General features: G+C 47.3%; 1 protein-coding gene across 1 annotated transcript; it reads right to left on the bottom strand.

The window, feature by feature from the left end:
* Nucleotides 1–793: 793 nt before the first annotated feature.
* On the bottom strand, nt 794–24,767 carry LOC309331847 (inactive serine/threonine-protein kinase TEX14-like; the record flags this gene model as incomplete). Its single annotated transcript, XM_081844352.1, has 14 exons — nt 794–939; nt 2,174–2,268; nt 3,491–3,586; nt 4,862–4,973; nt 6,174–6,273; nt 10,162–10,355; nt 11,441–11,562; nt 13,173–13,235; nt 14,413–14,500; nt 15,627–15,750; nt 17,676–17,792; nt 19,643–19,743; nt 20,847–21,130; nt 24,616–24,767. The coding sequence occupies 14 exons, from the start codon at nt 24,765–24,767 to the stop codon at nt 869–871; spliced, it is 1,719 nt and encodes a 572-aa protein (XP_081700478.1). The 3' UTR covers nt 794–868.
* Between the last annotated feature and the right edge of the window lie 202 nt (nt 24,768–24,969).

The following is a 24,969-nucleotide window of genomic DNA, read 5'->3' as shown; positions in this document are numbered from 1 at the left end:
TTTGCCTCCAGCATGGTTCTGATGTGGGAGATGGCTCTGTAACTTCCACCCGCCCCCTTTGCAGGGTCAAAGTGCTGGTTAAAAAAACTAGACTGGGGCACTTGGTTAAGCATTTAACCACCCCAATAGTCCACATTTAATGCAAAAGTGAGCCCCAAGTGACTGTCCCAAGAGCTAAAGCTATATATGCATGTTTACTTGGGGGGCTCATGCCTATGTAAGCACCTATAGGACTGCACCTGGGGCTTGTTCTTGATGATGCCTCTGCAAGGCACAGTCCTTTTCGTTCCTGCAGGACTTGTGGAGTAAATGGGTCAGGAGGATGGACTGCATTTCTTAGTTTATTGCTGTTGATAAGTCAATCTCTTTTGTGTTTTTGCTCCCCTCAAAGTGTATTGGTGCACAGCAAACCTCTCACCTCTGAGACCTTGTTTAATAAAAGCATTATTAATTCCCAAAAAACCCAACCCATCTGGAGGGCCACAGGTTTCCAGTCCTGGAGTCTCCTCCTTTCCAAACCCACAGTCAATACTGCACAGAGGCTGCTTCAGGGGTTTGGTGCAGGTGTTTCTGTGTTTTTGCACCCACAGAAATCAGGAGATCCCAGAGGATGCGTCAGCCAAACGGTGCCCCCTTTCCCATCGCAATGGCACAGCCTCCCACTGTGGAGCGGGAACTATTTGCAAGCAGCTGGAGAGGGATCACTGGCGGAAATAACACAACGTGGTGGGTTGTTTTTTTTTCACACATTCCTGTATAAAATATAACAGTGTTCATTAAGTTATCTTTTGAGCATATGGTTCATGTTTTTACCCTTCAGGCTGTTTTTGTTTCATTTTTGGTGGTGTTTTTTTTTCTTTTCTTTTCTTCAAAAAAAGTCTTGGTTCCTGCAGGCAGCATCAATCCCTGCTTTAGCACTCGGCTGCGCACAGTTCAGCTCTTCAGAACAAGCACAGAAAAATGAGATGCTGTCACCCTGTCAGAATCTGAATGGTAAGGAGAGGCTCCCCTATCAGGGTGGACTAGACTGAGAGGAGTGTGCAAATGACTGCCGGGACCAGGAAGCCTACACACCTGTTGGATGGCTACCCTCCAGGCCTCCCACTGCACATGGGCCCTCTAGATCCACAAAGAAGTTGGTCTACCAGTCTCGAGAGGACAGCTGGCAAGATTTTCCCAGCATCTTCCTCCCCGATGCCACCATTCTTGTGTTATGCAAGAGAGAGGAGGAAAAGCATGCCGTTTTACTGATTTTTAGATACTGCGTTGGACCGGGGAGGGTGTGGGAGGAGAATGAGCTTAACCAAAAAGATTGTGTTTTGAAAAGCAATCCCATTTTGCAAAATAAACGAGGCGTCTGGCCTCCTGTTCCTAAGCACCTACTATATCAAACGGATGCATCAGGCACATTTGAGCGAGACGTGAAAAATTGGTTTCCTTCTAGCGGCTGCTTCGGTTTCATAGTTGGCCTAATCCCTCGCAAGGCAATCTTCCGCAGGCGGCTGTAAATCCTGCCTAACAAGGTTAGGAGAGGAGCTCTAACTCCCCGGCAGAGCACCTGCTTAGCATGCAGAAGGTCCCAGGTCCCAACCCCCAGTGCGCTCATACTGGGGGTCATGGCCCAGGTAGGGGCCCTGCAGGGTGCAGATGAGTTTCTGCTCCAGTGGGGTCTGATTGGTGGATGTGGGTGGGTGGTTTTGGGGCGTGTGTGCGTGCGCTATTTGGGGAAGAGAACCAGTGAAAAGTTTCACATCGCAACGAGCTGAGCAAGCATTTTGGATGAAAGGGTCTTGCCACAAAGAGGGTCATGCTTGCATTAAACCTGGTTCTCCCCCTTCGTCGTTCATAAGAGCCTGCTGGATCAGGCCAAAGGCTTCTCTAGCGCAGCGCCCTGCGCTCAGCGGCCAACCAGGTGCCTGTGGGAAACCAGGGAGCAGGATCTGAGCACAAGAGCATTTGCTCCTCCTGTGGTTTCCAGCAACTGGCATTTGAAAGCAACCGCGGAGGCACAAGCCACCATGGCCAGTAACCACTGATGGCCCTCTCGTCCGTTAGGTTTGATTTGTTTTGAGCTTGGTGAGGTTTCGAACTCAACACTTGAAAAAAAAAAGAACACTAAAAAGACGCAATGAAGAGGCACGGTTCCACATTTCTTTTATGGATCACGACAGACCTTCAACATTCTCGGCAGAACCCTCCGATTCGCTGAAGCTGTCCTCTGCTCCGTCCCTCATCTCGATGTTTCCGTGATGGGCGTGGCTTGGTTCCCTTAGGGGACAGAGAGGTGTTGTGTCAGGGGCAGCTTTGGGGTGCGGCCCGCTTTTAATGGCATCTATCCAATCGGCACTTCTGGAAACAATTTGGACCTACAAAAGCAGCCCTTTCTGAAACAGCACGAGAAATGAAACCCAGGTAGCCTTCAAAATTCATCCTTCTGCGAAATTTGCGGCGCAGATCTCCAACCACACGATATGTAGAAAAATTAACACATGAGGATGAAGCGTGCATATAAATGCAAGTATTTGTGGGGGGACATACAGTGATGCAATACAGTTAGAAAGACTGCTTGTAAAAATGTGTACCTTGTGTTAAAAATTGCATTCAAAAATGCATAGTTGGGATAAACCTACACCGGAATACTTACAAATTTTCGTAAGCTTTTAATAATAATAACAAATAGCTGTTGAAGTGTGGAGAATTGAATTTTAGATATAGAAAAGGAGAACCCATGAGAGCAGAAGTTGACGGTTTCATCCATGTCTACTTGGAAGAATCACCTTCTCCTGTATATATACCTGTCTGGGCCTTGAGATCTTCACAGGAGGCCCTTCTCCAGGTTAGGGTCATAGGGTTGCAGCCAATGCTAGTCCTACTCAGAGTAGACCCACTGAAGTTAATTCACATGACTAACTTCAATAAGTTCACTGTGGGCAGAATCAGTTTACACCAAGTCCATTGCTCCATTTAGCTCAGTGTTATTTACAAGGTTTGTGTTCACCAGTAACGCTAAGCCATAGTTAACATTAACCACAGTTTATAAACCAACAAGAAACTGTGGCTGGCGAGCATGGTTTGCTCCTGGTTAATAAAGCCATTGATTAAGCTACTGCATGAGAAGTTTGCAAGCAGGAAACTGGGAGAAGCAATGACCCTCCAGATGTTACTAGACTCCAACTTCCAACCAGAGACAGCTTGGACAAGGATCAAGGAATTGTAATATTCAGCAAGTTCTCCTACCTCTGAGCTACTGTTATGTCTGCACTGAGCCAAGGAGTATAGAAACAAGCTGGTACAGAGCCATCCTTAAGCCTGCCAGGTACATTTGCCTTTTTCTCAATCCACCTCAAGCTGCTATCGAGCAGTGCCTTCTAATATGCTGCTGCTTCTGGCACTAGTCAGTTTGCCAGCTCCACTGACATCTCTTCTTTCTCACAAGCAGGTAACAGTCTTTCTTGGGTGATAGGAATGGGTTGTCAGTCACTTCACTAACCTCTTGATGGGGGCTGATGGCTCTGCGCGAGGGTTGCGACTATCAGCAACTGGCCTGAGGACAGCTTCCAAAACATCATCAAGGCTTGAGTGAGCCCTGCAAAAGAAAAGGAAACAAATGCCCCCCAAATCCAGATTATTAGAAAGGATGCTGGCATGTTGAAGGGCTGAGTGTTTGGTGGGGTGGAGACACAGAGGGGAGAGAGAGAGGGAGAGGGAGAGGGAGAGGGAGAGGGAGAGGGAGAGGGAGAGAGAGAGAGAGAGAGAGAGAGAGGGAGAACCATTTTCTCTGTCGCTGCCTTTTACTGATACCACTCAAGGTTATTAGGCCTGCAAAGGGAGTTTGAAGAAAGCTGGCTTACACTGAATGTTGGCTTCTCTGCTTCTTTCACTCTGCATCCTTGCTGCTATGCAAACAGGGTTTGTTTTATTATTATGAACACAGGAATCTTCTTCATATAGAGACAAGACTTGTTGGGTCCACCTAGCTCAGCATTTTCTACCCTGAATGGCAGCAGCTCCCCAAGATGCCGGGCAAGGAGTCTCTCCCTCCCCCTAACTGGAAATGCCACTGAGGATTGAACCTGAGGCCTTCTGCATGCAAGGCAGGTGCTCTATCAATGAGATGATGCTGTCCCACCCCCCACCCCCCACTGTATTGTAACTTACTGAATTCTGAACATTGCAGTTTTGATGGGTGTTGTTTTATCTGTATTTTAATTGTATGCACACTTATTTGGGGGGGGGAGGCATGCTAGAAAACCAGTTTGTAAGACTTTTGCATTCAAGTAACCAACTGCAGAGAAATGCTGCAGAGCTGATTTAACAACTCTGGAATGCAGTGAAGTGCTGGGCAAATGTTCTCCGCAAGCTTTCGGCAGGTGGAGGCAAAGCTTTATTCAGCACTACTGCTTTACAACAGCAGAAGCATTTAAAGGCTGATTGGGCTCCTTAAGTCAGTGGTTTTCAACCAGTGTGCCATGGCAACCTGGGGTGCCTTGAATGATGGTCAGGGGTGCCGCAGGCAACACGGGCCTCTATCCCTATTTCCTTCCCTCCCTCCTCTGATGCCCTCTCGCATCTCTGCCTCCCAAAGGCTTGCACAGATGTTTATTGTAGCAGCCCTGACTATAAGCTCTGCAGACAAATGGTGCCTCTGGAGCTGGTGATGGGGTGCTGGTTGCCAGGAGCTGAATGGGTGCCGCAGAAAGAATGTAGTTGGTTAAGGGAGCCGTGGACTCAAAAGGGTTGAACACTCCTGCCTTAAGTGATCAGGGAACTGGCAGTGGAAAAAGCCCATCTTGTTAGACTGAAGTGAAATTAATCTCTCTCAAACACCCCCCCCCCCCCGTTCTAGAAGCTTGCTGTGTACCTGTCTGTATCTTCTTCTAGACACAAAGTGTCATTGTTCCATAGGCTGCCATCAGCTTTGCACTCGTCCAGCTTTATTTCTTGATCTTCCGGATCTGCTTGCTCAGGAATCACTTGCTCAGGAATCACTGGCATCAAAAGAGCATGAATAGGATACGTCAAAGAGCTGGAGATATTCTGGAGCGTTTTTGCCAAACAACCCCTAGCTCAGCCAGTTTCAAGATCTGGCAATGGACACCTAATCCAGCCTGCGCCTTCTATAAAAATTGAAATTCCACTTTACCACACTGGCAACTTCAAAGGAGCTTCCAGGAATGGTTTTCTGGTTTAAGAACAGTCCAGTTTAAGAATGATTTGGCTTACGAACTCCGCAAAACCGGAAAGAGTGTCTTGGTTTGAGAACTTTACCTTGGACTAAGAATGGAATCCGAATTGTGGAAGGGCACCAGTGGCGGGAGGCCTCATTAGGGAAAGCGCACCTTGGTTTAAGAATGGTTTCAGTTTAAGAACAGACTTCCAGAACGGATTAAGTTCGTAAACCAAGGTACCACTGTATTTTCAAAGCATCAGGGCAGTTGTCATGCTCCATTATTTTGTTTGCATTTATTCGCACATCTGAATTGGGTTGCATTTTATAAATTCTAGTATTTAGGAAGCTGAGTTCGGTGGGCCTTAGGGGCTGCTGATGAGGAGGTGCGTGGTGGAAGGGACATTATATTCCTGCGTGTGTGAAGCACCAACAGATGGAAAGGTGGGTGACTAGATTACACCTTTTGCTGCACCATTGAAATATTTACAAGTGGGAGGGGAAAGGGCAAAGTTCAGCAAACTGGCTAAGCCCATAGAACACGGAGAGTTCAGAACATCAGAAGGGCTCGGCTGCTGGATCAGGGTCAAAGAGGGCACATCTGGTCCAGCATCCTCAGTTCTCACTGTGCTCAAATGCCCCCAACGAGAAGGCTGAAAGCAGGACCTGAGAGCAACAGCAGCACTCTCAAGAACTGGGGTTCAGTGCCTCCAACAGTGGAGGTATAACATCGCCATCAACAAGCTTTTCCCCACAGGATAACTAGGTCTCTGCCACAGGTGTCCATTTTGTACTATTTTTTAAAATACATATACCTATTCTGTTTCTTTGTGTTGCTTTTAATTCTCTCTCCTAGTTGCTTTGTATATCCTGTGCATCGCCTTAATGGAAGAAGATGCATAAATAAATAGTAGGGGCTGGTAGCCATTGTTTCAACAACAGGGTGTCTCTAAACACTGCACTGAGACTCAGGCTGAGCCCTCAATCTGCATGCTGCCTGCCCTACCTTCCTGGAGCTGGCTCTCCTGGGCAGAAGGGGGAGCCTCCAATTCTTTCTGACCCCTCTGAAGGTGCAACTGTATGCCAGGGAGTTCCGACGAGGCACCCTGTGAAACATAAATGCCCAGAGTTGTTGTTTTTTTAAGGTGTTAAGATCGACAAGGGAGGCTCCAGCTCCCTTTTCCTTAATCAAAATTAACCCTGGGATGGGTCAGAAACACAGATGTGTGATTAAAGTAATTGTGGACTTTGGTACAGATTCACTTGGTCCACACACCCTACTCTCCTGGAGTAATGTGCAGCTGGAAGCTTCATCTATTTATTTTTTTGCAAACAATTTGTATACCCCTTGATTGTTGTGGGGGAGGACACAAAGCAGTTTATGAAAAGAACAAAAAAATCAGTAAAAACATCCATTTAAAAACAAGATAGCTCAGCAGGTAAGAGTGCGAGACTCTTAACCTCAGGGTTGTGGGTTCGAGCTCCATGTTGGGCGAAATATTCCTGCATTGCAGAGGGTTGGACTAGATGATCCTCATGGTCCCTTTCGACTCTACGTGCTTTTAGCAGGTGCCAAAAGGGGTACAGGGAAGGCACCTGCCTCGTGTCAATAAGCAGGGAGTTCCAAAGTGTGGATGCTGCCACACTAAAAGATCATTTTCTTACAAATGTGGAACGAGTGCTTTGTGGCACCTGCGACCAGTGCCTGCTCTGCAGATTGAAGCAGACTACACAGCATCAGGTGATCTTGCAGGTAAACGTAGGTTAAAAAAGGTAAAGGGACCCCTGACCATTAGGTCCAGTCATGACCGACTCTGGGTTGTGGCGCTCATCTCGCTCTATAGGCCGAGGGAGCCGGCGTACAACTTCCAGGTCATGTGGCCAGCAGGACTAAGCTGCTTCTGGCGAACCAGAGCAGCGCACGGAAACGCCGTTTACCTTCCCGCTGGAGCAGTACCTATTTATCTACTTGCACTTTGACGTGCGTTTGAACTGCTAGGTGGGCAGGAGCAGGAGCAGGGACCGAGCAATAGAAGCTCACCCCGTCGCGGGGATTCGAACCACCGACCTTCTGATCAGCAAGTCCTAGGCTCTGTGGTTTAACCCACAGCACCACCCGTTTCCCTTAAAAACTTATGTTACTTACCAGCTTTTGCACTTCCCGGCTGAATAAAGTACTATGAAAATAGCTTTACAGAGAATTATGAAAGAAGATCATCAGTTGCTTATGGTAAATGCCCATGGGGGCAGGGAGACAAGCAGGAGGCATCTTGACAAGAGGGGGCCTACATCCCTCTCCCTCCCCCCCGCACTGCCCAGGGGAGGCAGGGCCTCATATTGAAAGGCTGATTGGAATAGCCAGCTCCTTCAACCTCCCCCGCTAGGCCAACACTGACTGGCAGCGACTCTCCGGGAATTCAGACAGGGAGCTTCTCCCAGCCCCACCTGGAGTTGCTGTGGGGCTGAACCCGGGACCTTCTGCATGCATAGCACGCACTCCGCCTATGAATTATGGCCCTTCTCCAGATTAGTGAAAATAATTTGTCCTTACTCCCTGCCTCCCCGCTCAGTCACTAGGGGATACAAAAGCTTCTCATGCCATGCTGACTGATGAGCAAAGCTGGTCGTGTTTTGGGGGAGGGAACATGCCTGGCCCTTGCCTAATTGCAAAAAAAATTCTCCCCCCCCCCCATTTTCCGTGGGAGGGAAGCAGTTGATTAAAGGGAAAACTCCCTCTAGTCATTTATCCTTCCAGCCTGGCCTCCTTGGTCTGGAATTCTGCACGGCGACTCCAGCCAAGATGAATCTGCGGCCCCTAATGAGTTTAATAAGCACCGGCCGGCTGCCTGGCCAGTCCCTGAGTAGGCGGCAGTGACCTGCCGACTGCTGTTGTGGTTCGGTGACCTCCAATTTTCGTCTAGAAGCAGCAACAGCCCTGCCGATGAATGACAACCGGGCGGGGGGGGGGTGGAGCACAAGGGGAACTCGGCAGCTCCTTAGAATTCTATTGAATGGCAGGGGAGATAATGGAGGGGAAGAGCTGCAGCAACACAGATCAAGGGGACCGGCTGAGGTTGCCTTGGAAATGCGCTGAGAGAACAGAGCAAGGGCTGTTTGACACCACAGAACTGATAATGTCTCCCCGACTGCTTGTTGCTTTAACAAAAGTGGGCACATTACATCACTTTCTGAGGTTTTCTTGGGAGGCTTTCTTGGCATTTTAAGAAAAGCTGTGCTAAAACAAAGACCAAACTCGTAAGGGCAAGGCTGGTGCCGAGGTTTGGCAAGTTTGGGTGTTTACTAGGGGTCCCCCCTAGGACCTGCAAATGGCCCCCACCAACCAGCAGGAAGTGGATTTCCCATTCCCATGCTCCAATTATAGTTTCACATCACACCTGCTTTTTGGTTCAAGTGGAGCATTTCTAAGATCGGCTTCAGGGTGGCTGAAGAACGTGCAGAACCTTGCTTGTTTACTGTCTCCCCACACTGCCCAATTAGATTTCTTGAGGAGTGACAGCACACAACACGCATTGATGAAACTGCAGCACACACACAAAAAGGAATCTGATGGGGTAACTGCATTATTGTAGTTGGATTCTTTCTGCAGTTGCCTGGGTAGGAGGGAAACTGGATTTTTACTCTGAACTCTGTGTAAGCCCTGACTGGCTCAACAACAACTTTGACTTATCTGATTAGTCACATGAGGCAGCAGGTTCCCAGATACTGTAAAATTATGTTTTGTGGAAGCAGTGGTTATTGCTGTTTTCGCCACTGGGAAAAGTGGGAGAATGCACTTTGTGTGGAATATCCTATTTGCATCCTCAGGAAATGTACATTATTTGTGCGTTTTGAAAAACAAAAAAAGGGATATGATCTATAACATTAGGTTATGTTTGTAGTGAAGGACACATCAACAAGAAAGCAGCTGCTCTGTTTTCCTTCAGCCACTGATGGAGGAATGGGCTACATTCCAAGAAGGAGTTTGCTGTCAAAACTCTCCCCAAAGACAGACCTGTAGCCCGTGCTTTGTCTTCACAGTTATTTGTTATATGTCACAGTTATTTTCCTACCTGTGATGTTAATTCTTTCTCTCTCTCCCCTCATTTTGAGATATATATATATATATATATATATATATGCATGCTATATCCAAGGATAGCATAGCATATTTTCATACTTTGGGTATTCTTGTTCTCTATATACTCTTTCAGGGAACCTCATAAGAACAGCTTGCTGGATCAGGCCAATGGTCCGCCTAGTCCAGCCCCCTTCTCTCACAGTGGCTAACCCAAAGCCTTTAATGAGAAATCCGCAAGCAGGACCAAAGCACAAGAGCCCTCTGCTCTCCTGTGGCTTCCAGCAACTGGTATTCGGAAGTATCGCTGCCTCCAACCGTGGAGGCAATAGCATAGCCATCCAGGCTAGTAGCCATCCAGAGCCTTCTCTTCATCCATGAATTTGTCTAATCCTCGTTTAAAGCCATCCAAGTTGGTGGCCATCCCTGTGGCAAGGAGTTCCACAGTTTAACTACGGGCTGCATGAAGAAGGATTTTCTTTCCTCTGTCCTGGATCTTCCAATGTCCCGCTTCATTGAGGCTCCACAAGTTCTAGTATTCTAAGGGAGAAACACTTTTCTGCCTGGCATGCAGTTATATCATTATATTGACTGCATTCATTGTTAACTGCACTTTGTGCAGATCTAGACCACCAGCTGACCTAGCCCAGTGCTGCCTGCACTGACAGGCAGCCGTGGCTCTCCAGGGTTTCAGGGGAGAGGATGATTCCCAGCCCCCCAGAGAGGACTAGGACTGAACATGGGACCCTGTGCATGCAGAGCACATCATGCTCCACCGCTGAGTGACATAGCCCTGAAGCACACGTTCAAAAGCTGAGCTGTGGTTGCAAACAACTTCTCTCTTGCAACTTGTTCTTCTTATGTGTTGGGAAGGAGGGAAGCCCACATGCCCTGCGGGTCTGGCCACAATTCAACTCACCGTTTTGGAGTCTGCGTCTGACGGCTGCTGGAGGGTGGGGGGCAACTCTACGATCTTCCCTTGGGCACAGGCCATGGCAAAGGTGCTGAATCCCAACAGGGAGGCCTCCCGGCTCCCCCAGCCTGTCGTGTCTATTGTCACGCAGTAGTCCTTGTACTTCGTGATGGTGGAGGAAAACCTGGGCGGTGCTTGTGCTGAAAAGCCGTGGCAAAACATAGTGAGAGGGGGAGCCCTGTAAGAACACCTCCCCCTTTTTTTGCCTCACAACAAAAAGTCACAAAAGGCCACCTTCTTCAGCGCAAGGGCCGCATTCCCCCGTGGGCAACCTTTCAGGGGCCAAATGCCAGAGGTGGGTGTGGCCAGAGGCAAAAACTGGGCACTTTTGTCCAGTTGCTTATGTTTCAGCCATGGACAACTCAGAGGTTTTTCTAGGGACATGTACACAAAGTCCTGCTATCCGAACATAATTTGTTCTGAGGAAATGGTCAGTCAGGCCAGCGTTAGCATAACAAGTCAGCACTTTCCATTGACTCCTATGGGAACATTTCTAATGTGTTCCCGACAGCAGAATTTTGACCCCAGGATGATGAAAAAAAACCAGGGAGACAATGTGGCATGAAACCTCTAAAGCCATTTTACTCACCCCTAATCTAAGTGATTTAACAGCACCGCTGAACCCCAGGATCAGGGCTTCCCAAACTCCAGATGGCTAAGGCACCCACCTAAATAAAATATCCACTCCCCTCTTTAACACATCCACCCACGCCAAAGGTTTAGCTTTTAAAGCACGCAACAGCAAGGTCTAGTTGCATTCAGAGAAATCCAGTTCCTGTTCCTGCTTGAGTCTATGTTCCAGCTACATCTCCTTACCTGAAATAGTGGGAGGCAAAAACAGTGACTCACGCAGGGAAACAACAGGCAGCCTCCCCCCTCCATTACTGCAAGAGTGAGTAATTCCACTGTGTCTCAGCAGCAGAAGCAACTGAACATGTTCCTGACACAGCTGCTGCAAAATAGCCTGCAGAGGCAGATTGTCCAGAGCAGCCGATCAAATTTTTATGACCATATCTTTACTGCTTAATGTATATGAACAGCTCATGCAGAGATGCGCCAGGCAGCCTCTTGTATAGGCCCAGTGCTTCGAGGCTCGCAGAAGCTCTTGATTACTGAATTCTGTTTCTTGCAGCACAATGGCAGTCCTCTCAATCAGAGCAGGGGCTGGGGATTAGCGCCTGAGATGGACAGCCAAGGCCCGCCTCCTCCATCCCTCACCTTTTACCTGGGCTAAGCGGAGTGCTGGCATCCATGGGCGAGTGACTGTTTCTGGGAGTTGCGTATGGCGTTGCCTTCAACGTCTCCTCACAGATGATGCTGGACAAGTCCTGAATATCGATGAGTGACCTGAACAAGGCAGAGGCAAGAGGTAGATGATTTGCTGGGAATGAATAGGTCATCAGATGCCAACTTTGGGCCCTGTGAGGGGTCCAGCCTTTCCAAGAATTGTCTTAGGAACAACCAGAAGCTGTTTTGTACTGAGCCAGGGGCAGAGAACCTGCTTTGCAAGCAGAAGGTCCCAAGTTCAATCCCCGGCGTCTCTGGGCTGGGCTGGGAACATCCCTGGAGAGCATCTGCCAGTCAGTGCAGACAGTACTAGGCTGGATGGACTAAAGATCTGACTCAGCATAAGCTGTAGTTCTGTAGTAGAGGATCTGCTCTGCACACCCAAGGTCCCAGGTTCAATCCCAGGTGTCCTCAGCCAGGTCTCCTGTCTGAAACTGTCAAGAGACCAGGCTGAGGAGTACTACTCCGATGAGGAATGGTGGGAGCCTACCCCTCGCCCTGCTCATGGCCTGGATCCTGAAACTCCACAGGAGCAGTGGAGTAGTGTTGATTTGGAACAACGGTTTGCCGAGGGTCACAGTTTGGAAGGTAATAGCTGGGCAGAACTGGGAGATGAACAGCAAGGAGAAGAAAGGGAAGAGAGTAAAATAGCAGGCTCTCTCTCACTGGAAGGTGTGCAGCTTCTCAGTCTCAAGGCTAGGAGGTTAGATAAGGTGGCTTCGCAAAAGGCTCAGTGGCTGAGAAATCAGGTGTCTAGGAGACGGGAGGACGGAAGCGACTAGAGGGAAATGCACTCCGAGAACGGACGCTTGTTCTTTCACTGCTTTCTCTTTGTACTGCTTATCTATGGCCAAGCGGGGAAGAAGCCGAGCCTCCAAAGCCTGACAGAAACATTGGGGCGGTGCTGCTGGTCAGTGTGGGCAATACTGAGCTAGACAGACCAATGGCCTAACTCGGTATGAGGCAGCTGCCTCTGCTCCTATTCCTTGTCCTCTGCCACAGACCCCAGTGAAAACCATCCCTTCTCACTCCACACCGTTACTCGCCCAGGGAGGAAAGTTGCCCTAGGGCTGCGAAATATCTGGTTTTCAATATTGTGATACGCCACCAGCTAGCTAAACATTGTGATATACCGATATATCGCAATGTCTGAAATAAGGATGCAGCTATGCAGAGGCATTGGCTCGCTTCACGGTTTTTCCCACATAGTGATTTTCGCATAGTGTGTCACATGCACACACCCAGATTCGTGTGTGTGTGTCTGTGTGTGTGTGTGAGTGAGTGAGAGAGAGAGAGAGAGAAAGTGATGGGCACACACACACACACACACACACACACGGCAAGAAAAAGATTGCCATGCATTCCAAGATCCAAGTCCTTTGTGAAAGTCTACAATTACAACCACTCGATTCCTATCAGCTATTCCACTGATGTTCCCCTTGACCAAACCGTTGTCAACAAGGATGTCTTTAGGGACCCTGTGCTGAAGTATAAAGCCCAGCGAGAGGCCAAAGTGAAATTCAAGGAAAGATACAAGACAGGCAAGAGCAAGTGGTTTCTTCCAGAAGCTCAGATTCTGAGTGGCATGTATTTGCACCAATAAATATTTTTGAAAAGCCAAAAACAACAACAACAACAACAACAACAACCCAGCGACGTCAAGCACTTACACTTCTTTCTCTTTGAACTCTCCTGGCGCCTTACTGGGCCTCACAAACTGTGTAGTTCCAGTGCTAGGGGAAGAAAAATAGGTATACGGGGACTGGTGTTAACTGATTCTCTTGGAGTGACATAAAAGGGAGATTTTCATATGTGTTTGTGTGTATTGCAAAGGAATTTTCCGGAGTAAACCAAAGTTGCTTCCATGGAACCTCTTCTTCCGCAATGTTCAACCTGATTTGACTGTGCTAAGTTTACAGGGAGGTTATATTAGAGAGACTTCCAGATCACTGCTATTTTCCAGGTAGGGTTCAATCAAATGCTAGCAGATTAAGGCTGAACAAAGAAAGTAGATCTGGTCCTCTTGTGCTTTACAAACCCACTTCTGGGAGGCGGGGAGGGGGGACACCTGGAATTTCTGTGATAAAAGCAGAAAGTGCATTGGGAAGGGCAGGATAAACACCAGCTCCAATGCAACATCATATAACCTCCAGCAAACCAATTGGAACTAACGCTCGACAAACTTAACTCAACTTAAGTGGACTTTTGCAAAGAGGTGACAGGTCTTCGGAAAGCAATTATTGCGCAATATTCAAGCTGCGATTCCTGAATTGCAGGATTAGATGTCCTTTGGGGGTCCCTGCCAACTCCACAAGGCTATGATATGAAGTGGGTAAAAGGAAAGGACATGGTGTTTGGGTCCGGAGAGTGGGATAAAATGTAGTAAGAGCAGACTGGCATTAAAGAAAGTAAAGCTCCTCATGCTTCTAGATCTCATGGTGGCAGGAAACATTTATTTGCCTAAGAATTTAATTACACAACACGTCCAGTAGTTTCCACAGTGCACCTGCACCTAAAATTAGAAATAAAAACTTGGAGAAACAAACCCATGGTCCACTGGATCCAGGCTTCAGCTTCTTTAAGCTTATGCTGTTTCAGTGGAAGCATATGTTAATTACTATGCTCAGCTTTCTCCCCCTCCACCCGCCCCCCTTCTAATTGCAACTCCTTCATTAGGCAAAACCCGAGAAGTGGCAACAACAGTGTAAAAAGCTAAGTTTTGTCGGGGGGGGGGCTTATAAAGATGATTGCAAATGTTTTCGCTTGCTAGGGACTGCACAGAGATCTCCATTTACATAACACGCACACCTGGCACTCGCTTGGGGCACCGAGCTGGTGGGATTAATAACAACAAAGCACACAACCTAATTTACGTCTGAAGTGGCAGCCCGGCAGAAGGACGCTTCCTACCTGGCTGCAGGTGTAAACAAATCCTCCCCTGGCGCCTTGCTATGGAGATGTTTCGCCTCTGCGCCGCAGTGGGGAAATAGTTTTCCTCCTAAACACAAATAACAAAATGTGCTCGATTGGGGGCGGTGTGGGGGTTGTAAGGGGGGGGGGAAGGGTGCTAGTGGGGGGGGGGAGAGAACGACATAAGCTACTGAAAAGGAAATCGTGTCTTTCAGCAGTTGGCAAAGATAAATGTGTTTTTAAAGAGATCTTTCTTTTCCTCTCCGCTCCTTTTAATAAACACATCCCGAGCTCCCGGGGGTGCTGAAATATTTACAGATCCTCAGTGAATAGCAACCCAATGCTGGAGCAGATGTATGAAGCTACCCGTCCCCCCTCCAGGGTGGAAAATGTGGGGGGGGGAATCTAATTCAATCCCCCAGCCGGCTCTTGTAAGTCAAATGCACAGGGTTGCTGAATCAGCAATGGGTTGTCATGGATGTTGATAGAGATAATAAGATTTTCTAACCGTGGCGCTACAGGGGTAAGAAGCCTGGCGGAATACAGAAGACAGCGCTCCCGGCTCCCGGCTCCCGGCTCCCGGCTCCCTTCAGTGTGTACGTATGTGCAAGAGACATCAAAGCACCTCAAATGTAATCCTGCCTGATAAAACAGGACCGATAAAAGGGAGGACTTCTACACGCAGCGCAGAGTTCCAACTCTGGTACTCACTCCCAAAGGAGGGAGGAGGCTATCAATGGCCACCAGCCATGATGGCTGGGCTCTGCCTCAACGGTCAGAGGCAGCAATGCTTCTGGACACCAGTTGCTGGAAACCGCAGGAGCAGAGAATTGCCATTGCGCCCAGGTCTGGCTTGCCTGCTTCCCCAGAGGTATCTGGCTGGGCAGTGTGAGAACGAGATGCTGGACTCAGGCGCAATCTTATGTTTCTAAGAACCTGCGTGCAAGGAATCTTAAGCAGACCTTTCGCCTTCCGACGCTTGAGAGCTGGGGAGGTGGGGAATCGGTGCCCCTGGATAGCAACCCCCGCCACCCCTGACCACTGTTGGTGCTGCATCTGGGAGCTCAGGGGAGATGGCTTCCCAACAATACTTGCAAAGGATCAAAAAGGTTCCCCATCCCTGCTTTGAGAAGAAGAAAAAGACAGCCATGCTGACAGATGGCAAAGACACACTACAAACTTGTAAAAAAAAAAAGTAATAAAAATCAACTTGCGTTGCTCTGCGTCTGTGGGGCATTCTTTCCTCCCACAGATTTCTTGGAATGTCTCCAAGTCGTCTTCCTGACTGCAAATATCTTGGGTGATGTCCAGGTCTTCTTCTTCAACAGCAGTTGAGTTCTGAAGAGAACAACAACAAGGAAAGATGTGGTTTCTAGAGGGGAAGCTTGGAAACAGAGAGCCAAGTCTCTGAACGTCTGGGAATAAAGGAGCTGGCCCAACAAAAACCACTTGGGAGATCCAGAGTTGAACACTAGGAAAGGTGTCAGAGAGAGTCTGCCTCCGAACATCAATGGAAAGAGTGTTGCAGTTGAGCACAGATCCTGCTTGCCACTGCGAGAGCAGGAAGTTGTACCAGGTGGGTCCCCCTTTGGCCTAATCCAGCTCACAGGTCTCTTCTGATGTTCCTAAGGATGCCGTGCTGGAAACAACTAATTGTTTTAATTGCTCATTTCTGTACCTTTTCATGTCAGATTAATTTCTTCCTCAGTGGAAAGGATTCTAAATGGCTACTACCAACAATGTCTCTGTTCTGCCTCCACTGTCGGAGGCAGGAAATGCCTCTGAATTTCAACAGCTTCTGGGAATCACAAGTAAAGGTAAAGGTAAAGGGACCCCTGACCATTTGGTCCAGTTGTGACCGACTCTGGGGTTGCGGCGCTTACCTTTACTTATTGGCCGAGGGAGCCGGCGTACAGCTTCCGGATCATGTGGCCAGCATGACTGAGCCACTTCTGGCGAACCAGAGCAGCGCACGGAAATGCTGTTTACCTTCCTGCCGGAGTGGTACCTATTTATCTACTTGCACTCTGACATGCTTTTGAACTGCTAGGTTGGCAGGAGCAGGGACCGAGCAAAGGGAGCTCACCCCGTCGCGGGGATTCGAACCGCCGACCTTCTGATTGGCAAGTCCTAGGCTCTGTGGTTTAACCCACAGCGTCCCAAAACAAGTGGGGAGTGCCAATTCTGCTCCTGGGCCACTGTAAAACAGGACATTTGGCTCCCTTTGGCTGATCCAGCAGGGTGGTTCTTAAGAGCAGGTCTGAAGCTCCCATCCCCTTCCTTGATCTTCTGGCCAGGCTGGCTAGAGCTGGCGGGAGTTGGAGAGCCCAACAGCGCCAGAAAGGCCACAGACTCTCCAGCTCTGTCTTAAACAACTGAGACACATCATAGAACCCTAGAGTTGGATAGGACCCCAGAGGCCGTCTGCTCCAACCCCCTGCAATGCAGGAATCTCAACTAAAGCATCCATGACAAGAAGGCCATTTAACCTCTGCTCAAAAGCCTCCAAGGAAGGAGAGTCCACAACCTAAAGAGGGAGTCCGTTCCGCTGTCGAATGGCTCTTGCTGTCAGAAGGTTCTCCCTGGTGTTTAGTAAAGGGTGATGCACAGTGCAGGGAAAGTTGGTAAGGATATCTTTCTCTTCCCCACTCTTGTAATACTAAAACTTTGGGGACATTCAGTTAAGATGACATGCTGGGAGAATCAAGGACAAAGCAAAGGACTTTGTCACACAGTGCATGGTGTAACTATGGAAGGCTTCCCACAAGTTGGAAGGCTTTAAAAGAGAATTAGACACATCCACAAGGGCTTTGCTCCACCTCCTCTGTCAGAGGCAATATGCCTCTGAATGTCAGTTTCTGGGAATGGCTGGTGGGCCAAGTGCTCTAGCTCTCAGGCTCAGCTTGTGCATTTCCCATGAGGGCATCTGTTTGGCCACTGTGAGGACAGGTTGCTGGGCTAGTTAGGGCCTTGGCCTGATCTACCCCCACAGGGCTCTTGTGTTCATTGACACCACAATGCCCCCCTCTTGACTTTGATGGCAGTGCGCAACCAAACCTGATATGGTTGGTTGCCATGAGGAGGCAGGAGTAGATGGACCTTTTCAGGTGCGGGAACTGCCAACCCACCCCATCAGAAGGCTTGAGGAGCACTGGGCAACAAGGCCACCACTAGCAACAACCCTTCAGCTCCAGGGTTTTGTAACCAGGAAGCCCAGGGCTCTGCAGGCAGACGTTCCCACACGATGCCTCCCTTCCTCTTACCTCCGGTTCTGCGTTCTCAGGAGGAACTGAGGAGCAGTAGAAGAACTCTGCGTCAGGAGTGAAGAACTCTTCTGATACATCAAGGGAGGGAGACAGGGAGGGGCCCAGTTCCTCCAACTGCCCATAAAAAAAGAAGTAAAACGTGAAGATTAGAAACCTACCATCTGGGAAAGGGGCTGTGGTTCAGTGGTTATAGAATCTGCTGTGCACATGGAAGGCACCAGGTTCGAATCCCAGCCTCTGCACGTAGGGCTGGGAGAGACTCCTGTCTGAAACCCAAGAGAGCCACCGCTGCCAATCAGCTAAATGGGCCAAAGATCTGACTCTGCGTAAGGCAGCTTCCTATAGTCCCACTGATAAAGAGATACAGCTATTTGTATTTACAACATTTTATTATTATTATTATTATTATTATTATTATTATTATTATTATTATTATTATCATCATCAGTGCTATTTTTCTAGAAAAAGAATTGCCGGAGCTCACTAGGAACACCTCCCTCTTGGAATGGCAATGACATCCACCTTTCATACTGCCTTTTATTGTATTAGATTTCAGGATTAGATTAAAAGCCCTGCAAAACACAGACATCTGCATTCCCTCAGTGTTTGGACCCACCCGCCACTGGGATGCGGCCCCTGGAAGGTTGCCCCCAAGAGAATGTGGCCCTCAGACCTAAAACGTTTCCCCACCACTGATGTACAACTACATGTACAGCTCCCCCAATCTTCCGTTCCCACAGCCCAAGCACTTCAAGCTTTTATCTGACAAATTGTTAATGCAGACAGATAGCCGAGAGGACTGAAGCTGGCTTCCCGCCAGGAAGTAACAAGGAGAGCTTGAGGGAAATTCCTAAGAGGGGTCAGGGGAACCCTTCAAAGTAACTGTCTGGGCGGAGAAGCAGGGGGAGCGCTTCCATTACCAACCTCTCTTTGCCACTGTTCAATCCTAACTTTCAGGTAGGGACGGCGATCAAAAGCCAGCATGTCCCAGTCTCCCTCGCCTGGCCTCTGCAGAACAACTTCTGCTCTTAGGAGGCCTCTCCAGTGGCCTGGCCAATGGCAGGCTTTCCAGGAGGAAGTCCCACCCAGCCCAAGAATAGGGGGACATCCGGACCCTCCAAAACTCACCACTCTGTGTGCCTAGGTAACCTTATACAGTGGTACCTCGGGTTACAGATGCTTCAGGTTACAGACGTTTCAGGTCTGCTAACCCAGAAATAGTACCTCTGGTTAAGAACGTGGCTTCAGGATGAGAACAGAAATCGCGCAGCAGCGGCAGCGGGAGGCCCCATTAGCTAAAGTGGTACCTCAGATTAAGAACAGTTTCAGGTTAAGAACGGACCTCCGGAACGAATTAAGTTCTTAATCCAAGGTACCACTGTACAGCATTCCTGCAACTCCCAGGGTACCGGGACTCTCCAACCCGACTTTCCGCCAGCATTACCATTATCCACTGCATGTTTTCAAACCAGAGCAGCAAGAGTAGTTAAGGCGGTGCCCTCTGGACACTGCTGGACTACAACTCCCATCAGCCCCTGCACTAGCATGTTCAGGGGTTATGGGAGGTGCAATCCAACAACTTTGGAGGCTGCAGGTTCCCCGTCTCTGGCCTACCCTGACTGGCAGCTGCTCTCTGGGAACTCTTTCCCAGCCCTCCCATTGCTCGATCTGGATCAGTGTTTTCTATGCTGACTGGCAGCAGCTCTCTGGGGATTCAGGACATCCCTAGCCCTGCCTGGAGAGGCCCACTGGGGATTCAACATGGGACCTTCTGCATGCCAAGCAGATGCTCTTCCACTGAGCCAAGACCCATCACAGGATGCTTCTTCAGCTTAACGTGCAACTGCTCCTGGCCTATAGGCTTCATCATATGGCAGCTAATCAATTTATTAAATAGCAATACAGATCTTTGATTTGGGATGGGGGGGTGGGAACCAGACATCGCACAGGGTTAAAGTGCCTACCCGGCAAAGGTCCTCGGCGGTGACAGAAAGCGAAGCACTCTTTCGAGAGGCCAGGCCACACTCTGTTAGCACCTCGTTTGCTGGGAACTGGATGCCTCTGCCTAAAAATAAATTATAACTCCACCGTGAAACGCAAGAAAATAAAAAACGGAGAGTGGGGGGAAATTAGCATGCAAAGAATTAATGGCGTCCCTGGAATGGCTTGGCCAGCTTACAGAATATAAAAGTGAATAAATCAGCTAACAGCAATAGGAGCTGTCGGGGCCCCGTGAAGATAATGGCAATTAAATGTCTATTCCATAAAGACAAGAACATCAGTCTTTACAGGGCGGGCAAAAAAACCCCGCCAGTAAATCATTTGCTTTGTAAGGGTGCCTAATAATTCACTTATTTTGAAGTTTTGAAAGGTTACAACATTTAGGGCTTTTTAGTTTTAGGAAAGAAAGGAGAACGAAGGGGGACGTGATAAGAGGTGCATAAGATTATACATGGCTGGGGGGAGAAAGTGGCCAGGGAGTGGCTAGGAGCCGCTGTGTAAAGCAACTGCACCACCTGCCGGCAGCTGGAGAAGCAGCAGCATAAAACGGTGCTTCAATAAACTTCAGCGTGGTACAATTAGCACACACGTTGCCCAGAGAACACTCCTGAAGGAGTTCTGTCGCTGAAGCTAACTAGGTCCTGCCACTTAAAAGCTGCCTGGATTGAAAACCACAGGCAAGATGCTTGCTGTCTCTGGAAGAAGCAGACAGGTATATAACTGTAACAAATATAAATCTAGGACATCCAGTTTTAAGTTCTGTCAAAGGTTTAGACAAAAGCAAGGCCATTTGCTTGAAATTAGGTGGGGGGAAATCCGGGGGGGGGGGACTCATAGAAAGTAAAGGCAGTTGTGGGGAAGGGGCCCCCAGAATTCTTCAAAAAGTGTTCATTAGCTCTGCTATTTGGGTAGTGAGAGAGAGGGGGGTGTCAGCTGTCATTTCCCTTCCTCTCCTTCACCCCAAAATAGCACTGTAAGCATCAGAGCTAATATTTGGTTTAAAAAACAGGGGTCACCAACAGCATCTCTACAAAACATCTGGAATAATTTTGACGTGCACATAAGCCTCTGAAAAATTGCTGAAATATCCCACCCCACCTGCTCCAAATCAGTAGCTCTGAACGGGGTGGTTAACTGCAGGGAAGGAGCCTTTTTGCTCAGCCCTACCGTCAGTCCTTTGGCTCTCGGGTACCACAAATCTTTTCAACGCAACTTCCGGGGCATTTGCTTCGCTGTGGTCACAGGGCAAACAGTGGTCCCCGATTCCACTGTCAGCCCGCAGCCTCCCCTCCTCGGTGTTCCACTGGTGGAACTGGAGTCTCTCCTTGCTGCTGGTGCTCCAGAAGACATCCTTGATGCTCTCCCCCTCGCTCTCCGATGTCCATTCACCAAGACGATACTGGGGCCGAAGGCCAAGCTGCCCGGAAGCCGCTTGCCTCGCCTCTTTCCCTCTTAAATAGTTTCATAAATTTTATTTTCAGTTTTTAAGAATTTGCAGATACAAATCTTACAATGTCATACAATGTCATATTTCCAATACAGATACAAATCAGACTCCCTCCCCCTTTTGTGGTTTCTTCTCTTATTTAAAATTTTAACTTTACTCCATTTTTAAATTATTCTACAATTAATCTTAATAATACTTTTAACTGCTTGATTTAAGCTAACCCTACCAATGCACTTAGTTTCATACCATGATTTTTTTCAAATATTCCACAAATATTCCCCACTCCTTAATATATTTTTTCCCTCTTGGTTTCTTAACACACCCATTAATTTTGCCATTTCAGCATAATCTGATTCTCTGTGTTGGTTGCATTCAATTAAGTTCTACTCAGAGCAGACCCATTTAAATTAATGGACATAATTTCAATAGGTTTACTCTGTGAGTAGAACACTGGATGCAACTCTGTGTGCACACAACATTATTTTAATGCTCAGTTTTCATGTTGTGGGTTGCTCTCCATAATATTTTCATTGTGATAATCTATTAACATTCTCATTATCATATAGTGTGGCTTTCTAAAACTCTGTTTGGCAACTCATTTTTAACAGGGACAAACACTTAGCAAGGGCTAAAGGGCCATCGACATTTGCTCCACCCAGTGCCATGGAAGCCAATACCAGAGGCAAATGGCTCTTTAACCTCCTTTTCCCTATTTTTATGGGGAAGTTAGACTTGGGTACATCCCTCCCCTGTATGCATCCTTGTCGCTTACTCCCATGTGTCTTGCCTTGTGTAGGAGAAGGCACAGCTGAATTGTGTAATGGCAGAATAATAGTAGTAGTAGTAGTAATGGAATAATAATAATAATAATAATAATAATAATAATAATAATAATAATAATAGTTGTAGTAGTTGTTGTTGTTGTAGTTGTTGTTGTTGTTGTTGTTGTTGTTGTTGTTGTATTTATACCCTGCCCATCTGAATCTGTTGCCCCTAAGCAGCCAGTTTCCCTTTTCTATTCTAATATACCATGTCATGGCCAGCAGCATCAGTAAATCAGGTTGTAACTCTTCATTGCCATTACAAAATCAGACCAAATAATTCAAATCTTTGAATTCAAATAATTCAAAGTTGTGTGCCTAGTGCAAGAATAAACTACAGAAACACAGTTTTTATAAGGTTTTAAACATGTACAACTTTGATGACATGACTTCCCTGTCTTGCTATATAGTAATAATGAAATAAAATTGTTCTTTCCCAAGGATTGTCAAAATGGATTCGTCAGCTAGTCCAGCACCATGAAAACTTCGATTGTGCCCTTGGTTCTTTGGATGCGTTTGCTAAAACAAACCAGAAGAGCACAGATTCTTCGACTCAGGGTAACGACAGATCTGCGCTCCTGTCTTCAAGCTCAAAAGATCTGTCATCAAGTTCTTTCCTGGAGGCAACTCTTCATCTATCACCAGGTGTTACTGTTGAAAGAGAAGTGCATGATTTAACCCTAGAAACACTTTCTGCTGCAGACGTCATTGCAATTAATCCAGCGACATCCAGTCAGTCATGTAACATATCTGCAAATCAACAAAGTAGGTTTTACTGGGGGGGGGGGGGTTAACCTTTTAAGTAGCTTCCTGAAATATGGGAAATTTGTTAAAGTTGACTTCATCTTTTTTGCTTACGAGTAAGAACCAAAGAACATAAGAAGCTGTGTTATGCTAGGTCAGATTATGTATCCACCTAGCCGAGTGGTGTCTGTTAGAGCAGAAGATAGATTGTGGTCTCCTGGTGAACCACTGGCCAGTTTCTGATGGATACCAAGTGTATTCTTGTTACAGATAGGTAGCCGTGTTGGTCTGCCATAGTCAAAACAAAACAAATTCCTTCCAGTAGCACCTTAAAGACCAACTAAGTCAGTTCTTGGTATGAGCTTTCGTGTGCATGCACACTTCTTCAGATACACTGAAACAGAAGTTTCCAGACCCTTCTATATAGTGAGAAGGTGGGGAGGGGTATTACTCAGAAGGGTGGTGGGAATGGGTGATTGGCAGATAGCTGTGATGAGCCTGTTGACGACTCTTAACGACTGCAATAGGTCTTACAGGAAAAAGCAAGGGGTGAAAAGGTGAAAAATGGCTTTGTCATGTATAATGAGATAAGAATCCAAGGTCTTTGTTCAGACCAGGTTTCTCCATGGTTTTAAGTTTGGTGATAAGTTGTAATTCAGCAGCTTCTCTTTCCAGTCTATTTCTGAAATTCCTTTGTAGTAAAACAGCTACTTTGAGATCTTGTATAGAATGTCCTGGGAGATTGAAGTGTTCTCCTACTGGTTTCTCTGTCTTGTGATTCCTGATGTCCGATTTATGTCCGTTTATTCTTTGGCGTAAGGTCTGGCCTGTTTGTCCAATATAGAGAGCTGAAGGACACTGTTGGCATTTTATGGCATACACAATGTTAGACGCTGAGCAATCTCGGGACTATTTAATTGCTCAGCGTCTAACATTGTGTATGCCATAAAATGCCAACAGTGTCCTTCAGCTCTCTATATTGGACAAACAGGCCAGACCTTACGCCAAAGAATAAACGGACATAAATCGGAAAGAGAAGCTGCTGAATTACAACTTATCACCAAACTTAAAACCATGGAGAAACCTGGTCTGAACAAAGACCTTGGATTCTTATCTCATTATACATGACAAAGCCATTTTTCACCTTTTCACCCCTTGCTTTTTCCTGTAAGACCTATTGCAGTCGTTAAGAGTCGTCAACAGGCTCATCACAGCTATCTGCCAATCACCCATTCCCACCACCCTTCTGAGTAATACCCCTCCCCACCTTCTCACTATATAGAAGGGTCTGGAAACTTCTGTTTCAGTGTATCTGAAGAAGTGTGCATGCACACGAAAGCTCATACCAAGAACTGACTTAGTTGGTCTTTAAGGTGCTACTGGAAGGAATTTGTTTTGTTTCAAGTGTAATCTTGTTACTGAGACTCTTGGTCTGATCCAGCAATGTACTATTAATTAAAAAAGAGAGGAAGCTGTTTATAGCAGTTCAGGCTGGTTGTTATAGGGCCAGGCAATGTATCAATGTATCATCCAAAATCAGTTTGAAATCCACATCATGATAACAGTTTCATAATATTTGGCATGGCTATATAACACAAATTACAATGTGTGCTATGTAAAAAATCGTGATATGAGAAAAAGACGGTCATCATTTCTCATGATTTTTAATACCCCTGTTGCTCTATACCTGGTCAACAACCTTTTTCAGCCGTGGGCCGGTCCACTGTCCCTCAAACTATGTGGTGGGCTGGACTATATTTTGAAAAAAAATATATGAACAAAGTCCTATGCCCCACAAATAACCCATTTTAAATAAAAGGACACATTTTACTCATGTAAAAACATGCTGATTTCTGGACCATCCACAGGCCAGATTGAGAAGCCAATTGGGCCGCATCTGGCCCCCGGGCCTTAGGTTGCCTACCCCTGCTCTATACTATAAAAGAACAGTTGCAACAATTCACCAAGAGTCGAAAAATCTATAATTGGAGAATAGACGGAAAAGCTATTGACCAAGTCTTTAAATTTCAGTACTTGGAAGTCCTTCTCCAACACAACATGGGCTGGAAGGTCCATCTTGCATATGTATTAAACAGAGCTAAAGCCCTTTCCTTTGCACTACTGCGTTTTTTCTTTTCAGATGGGGCTTTCCATATTCCATCAGTGTTAAAAGTTTTCAAGGCAAAGGTGATTGCAACAATAGTGTGATGGGATAGTGAGCTGCTTGTGCGTAAAAGCTTGATCCCTCTGGGGTTTGGCTGGTCATCCAAACCGATGC

Source organism: Podarcis erhardii (genome assembly GCF_964252035.2).
Source record: "Podarcis erhardii genome assembly, chromosome: 16".
In the NCBI taxonomy this organism is placed as follows: Eukaryota; Metazoa; Chordata; class Lepidosauria; order Squamata; family Lacertidae; genus Podarcis; species Podarcis erhardii.
Note: the sequence above shows the minus strand (reverse complement) of the source record. Positions and strands in the feature narration are given on the sequence as shown.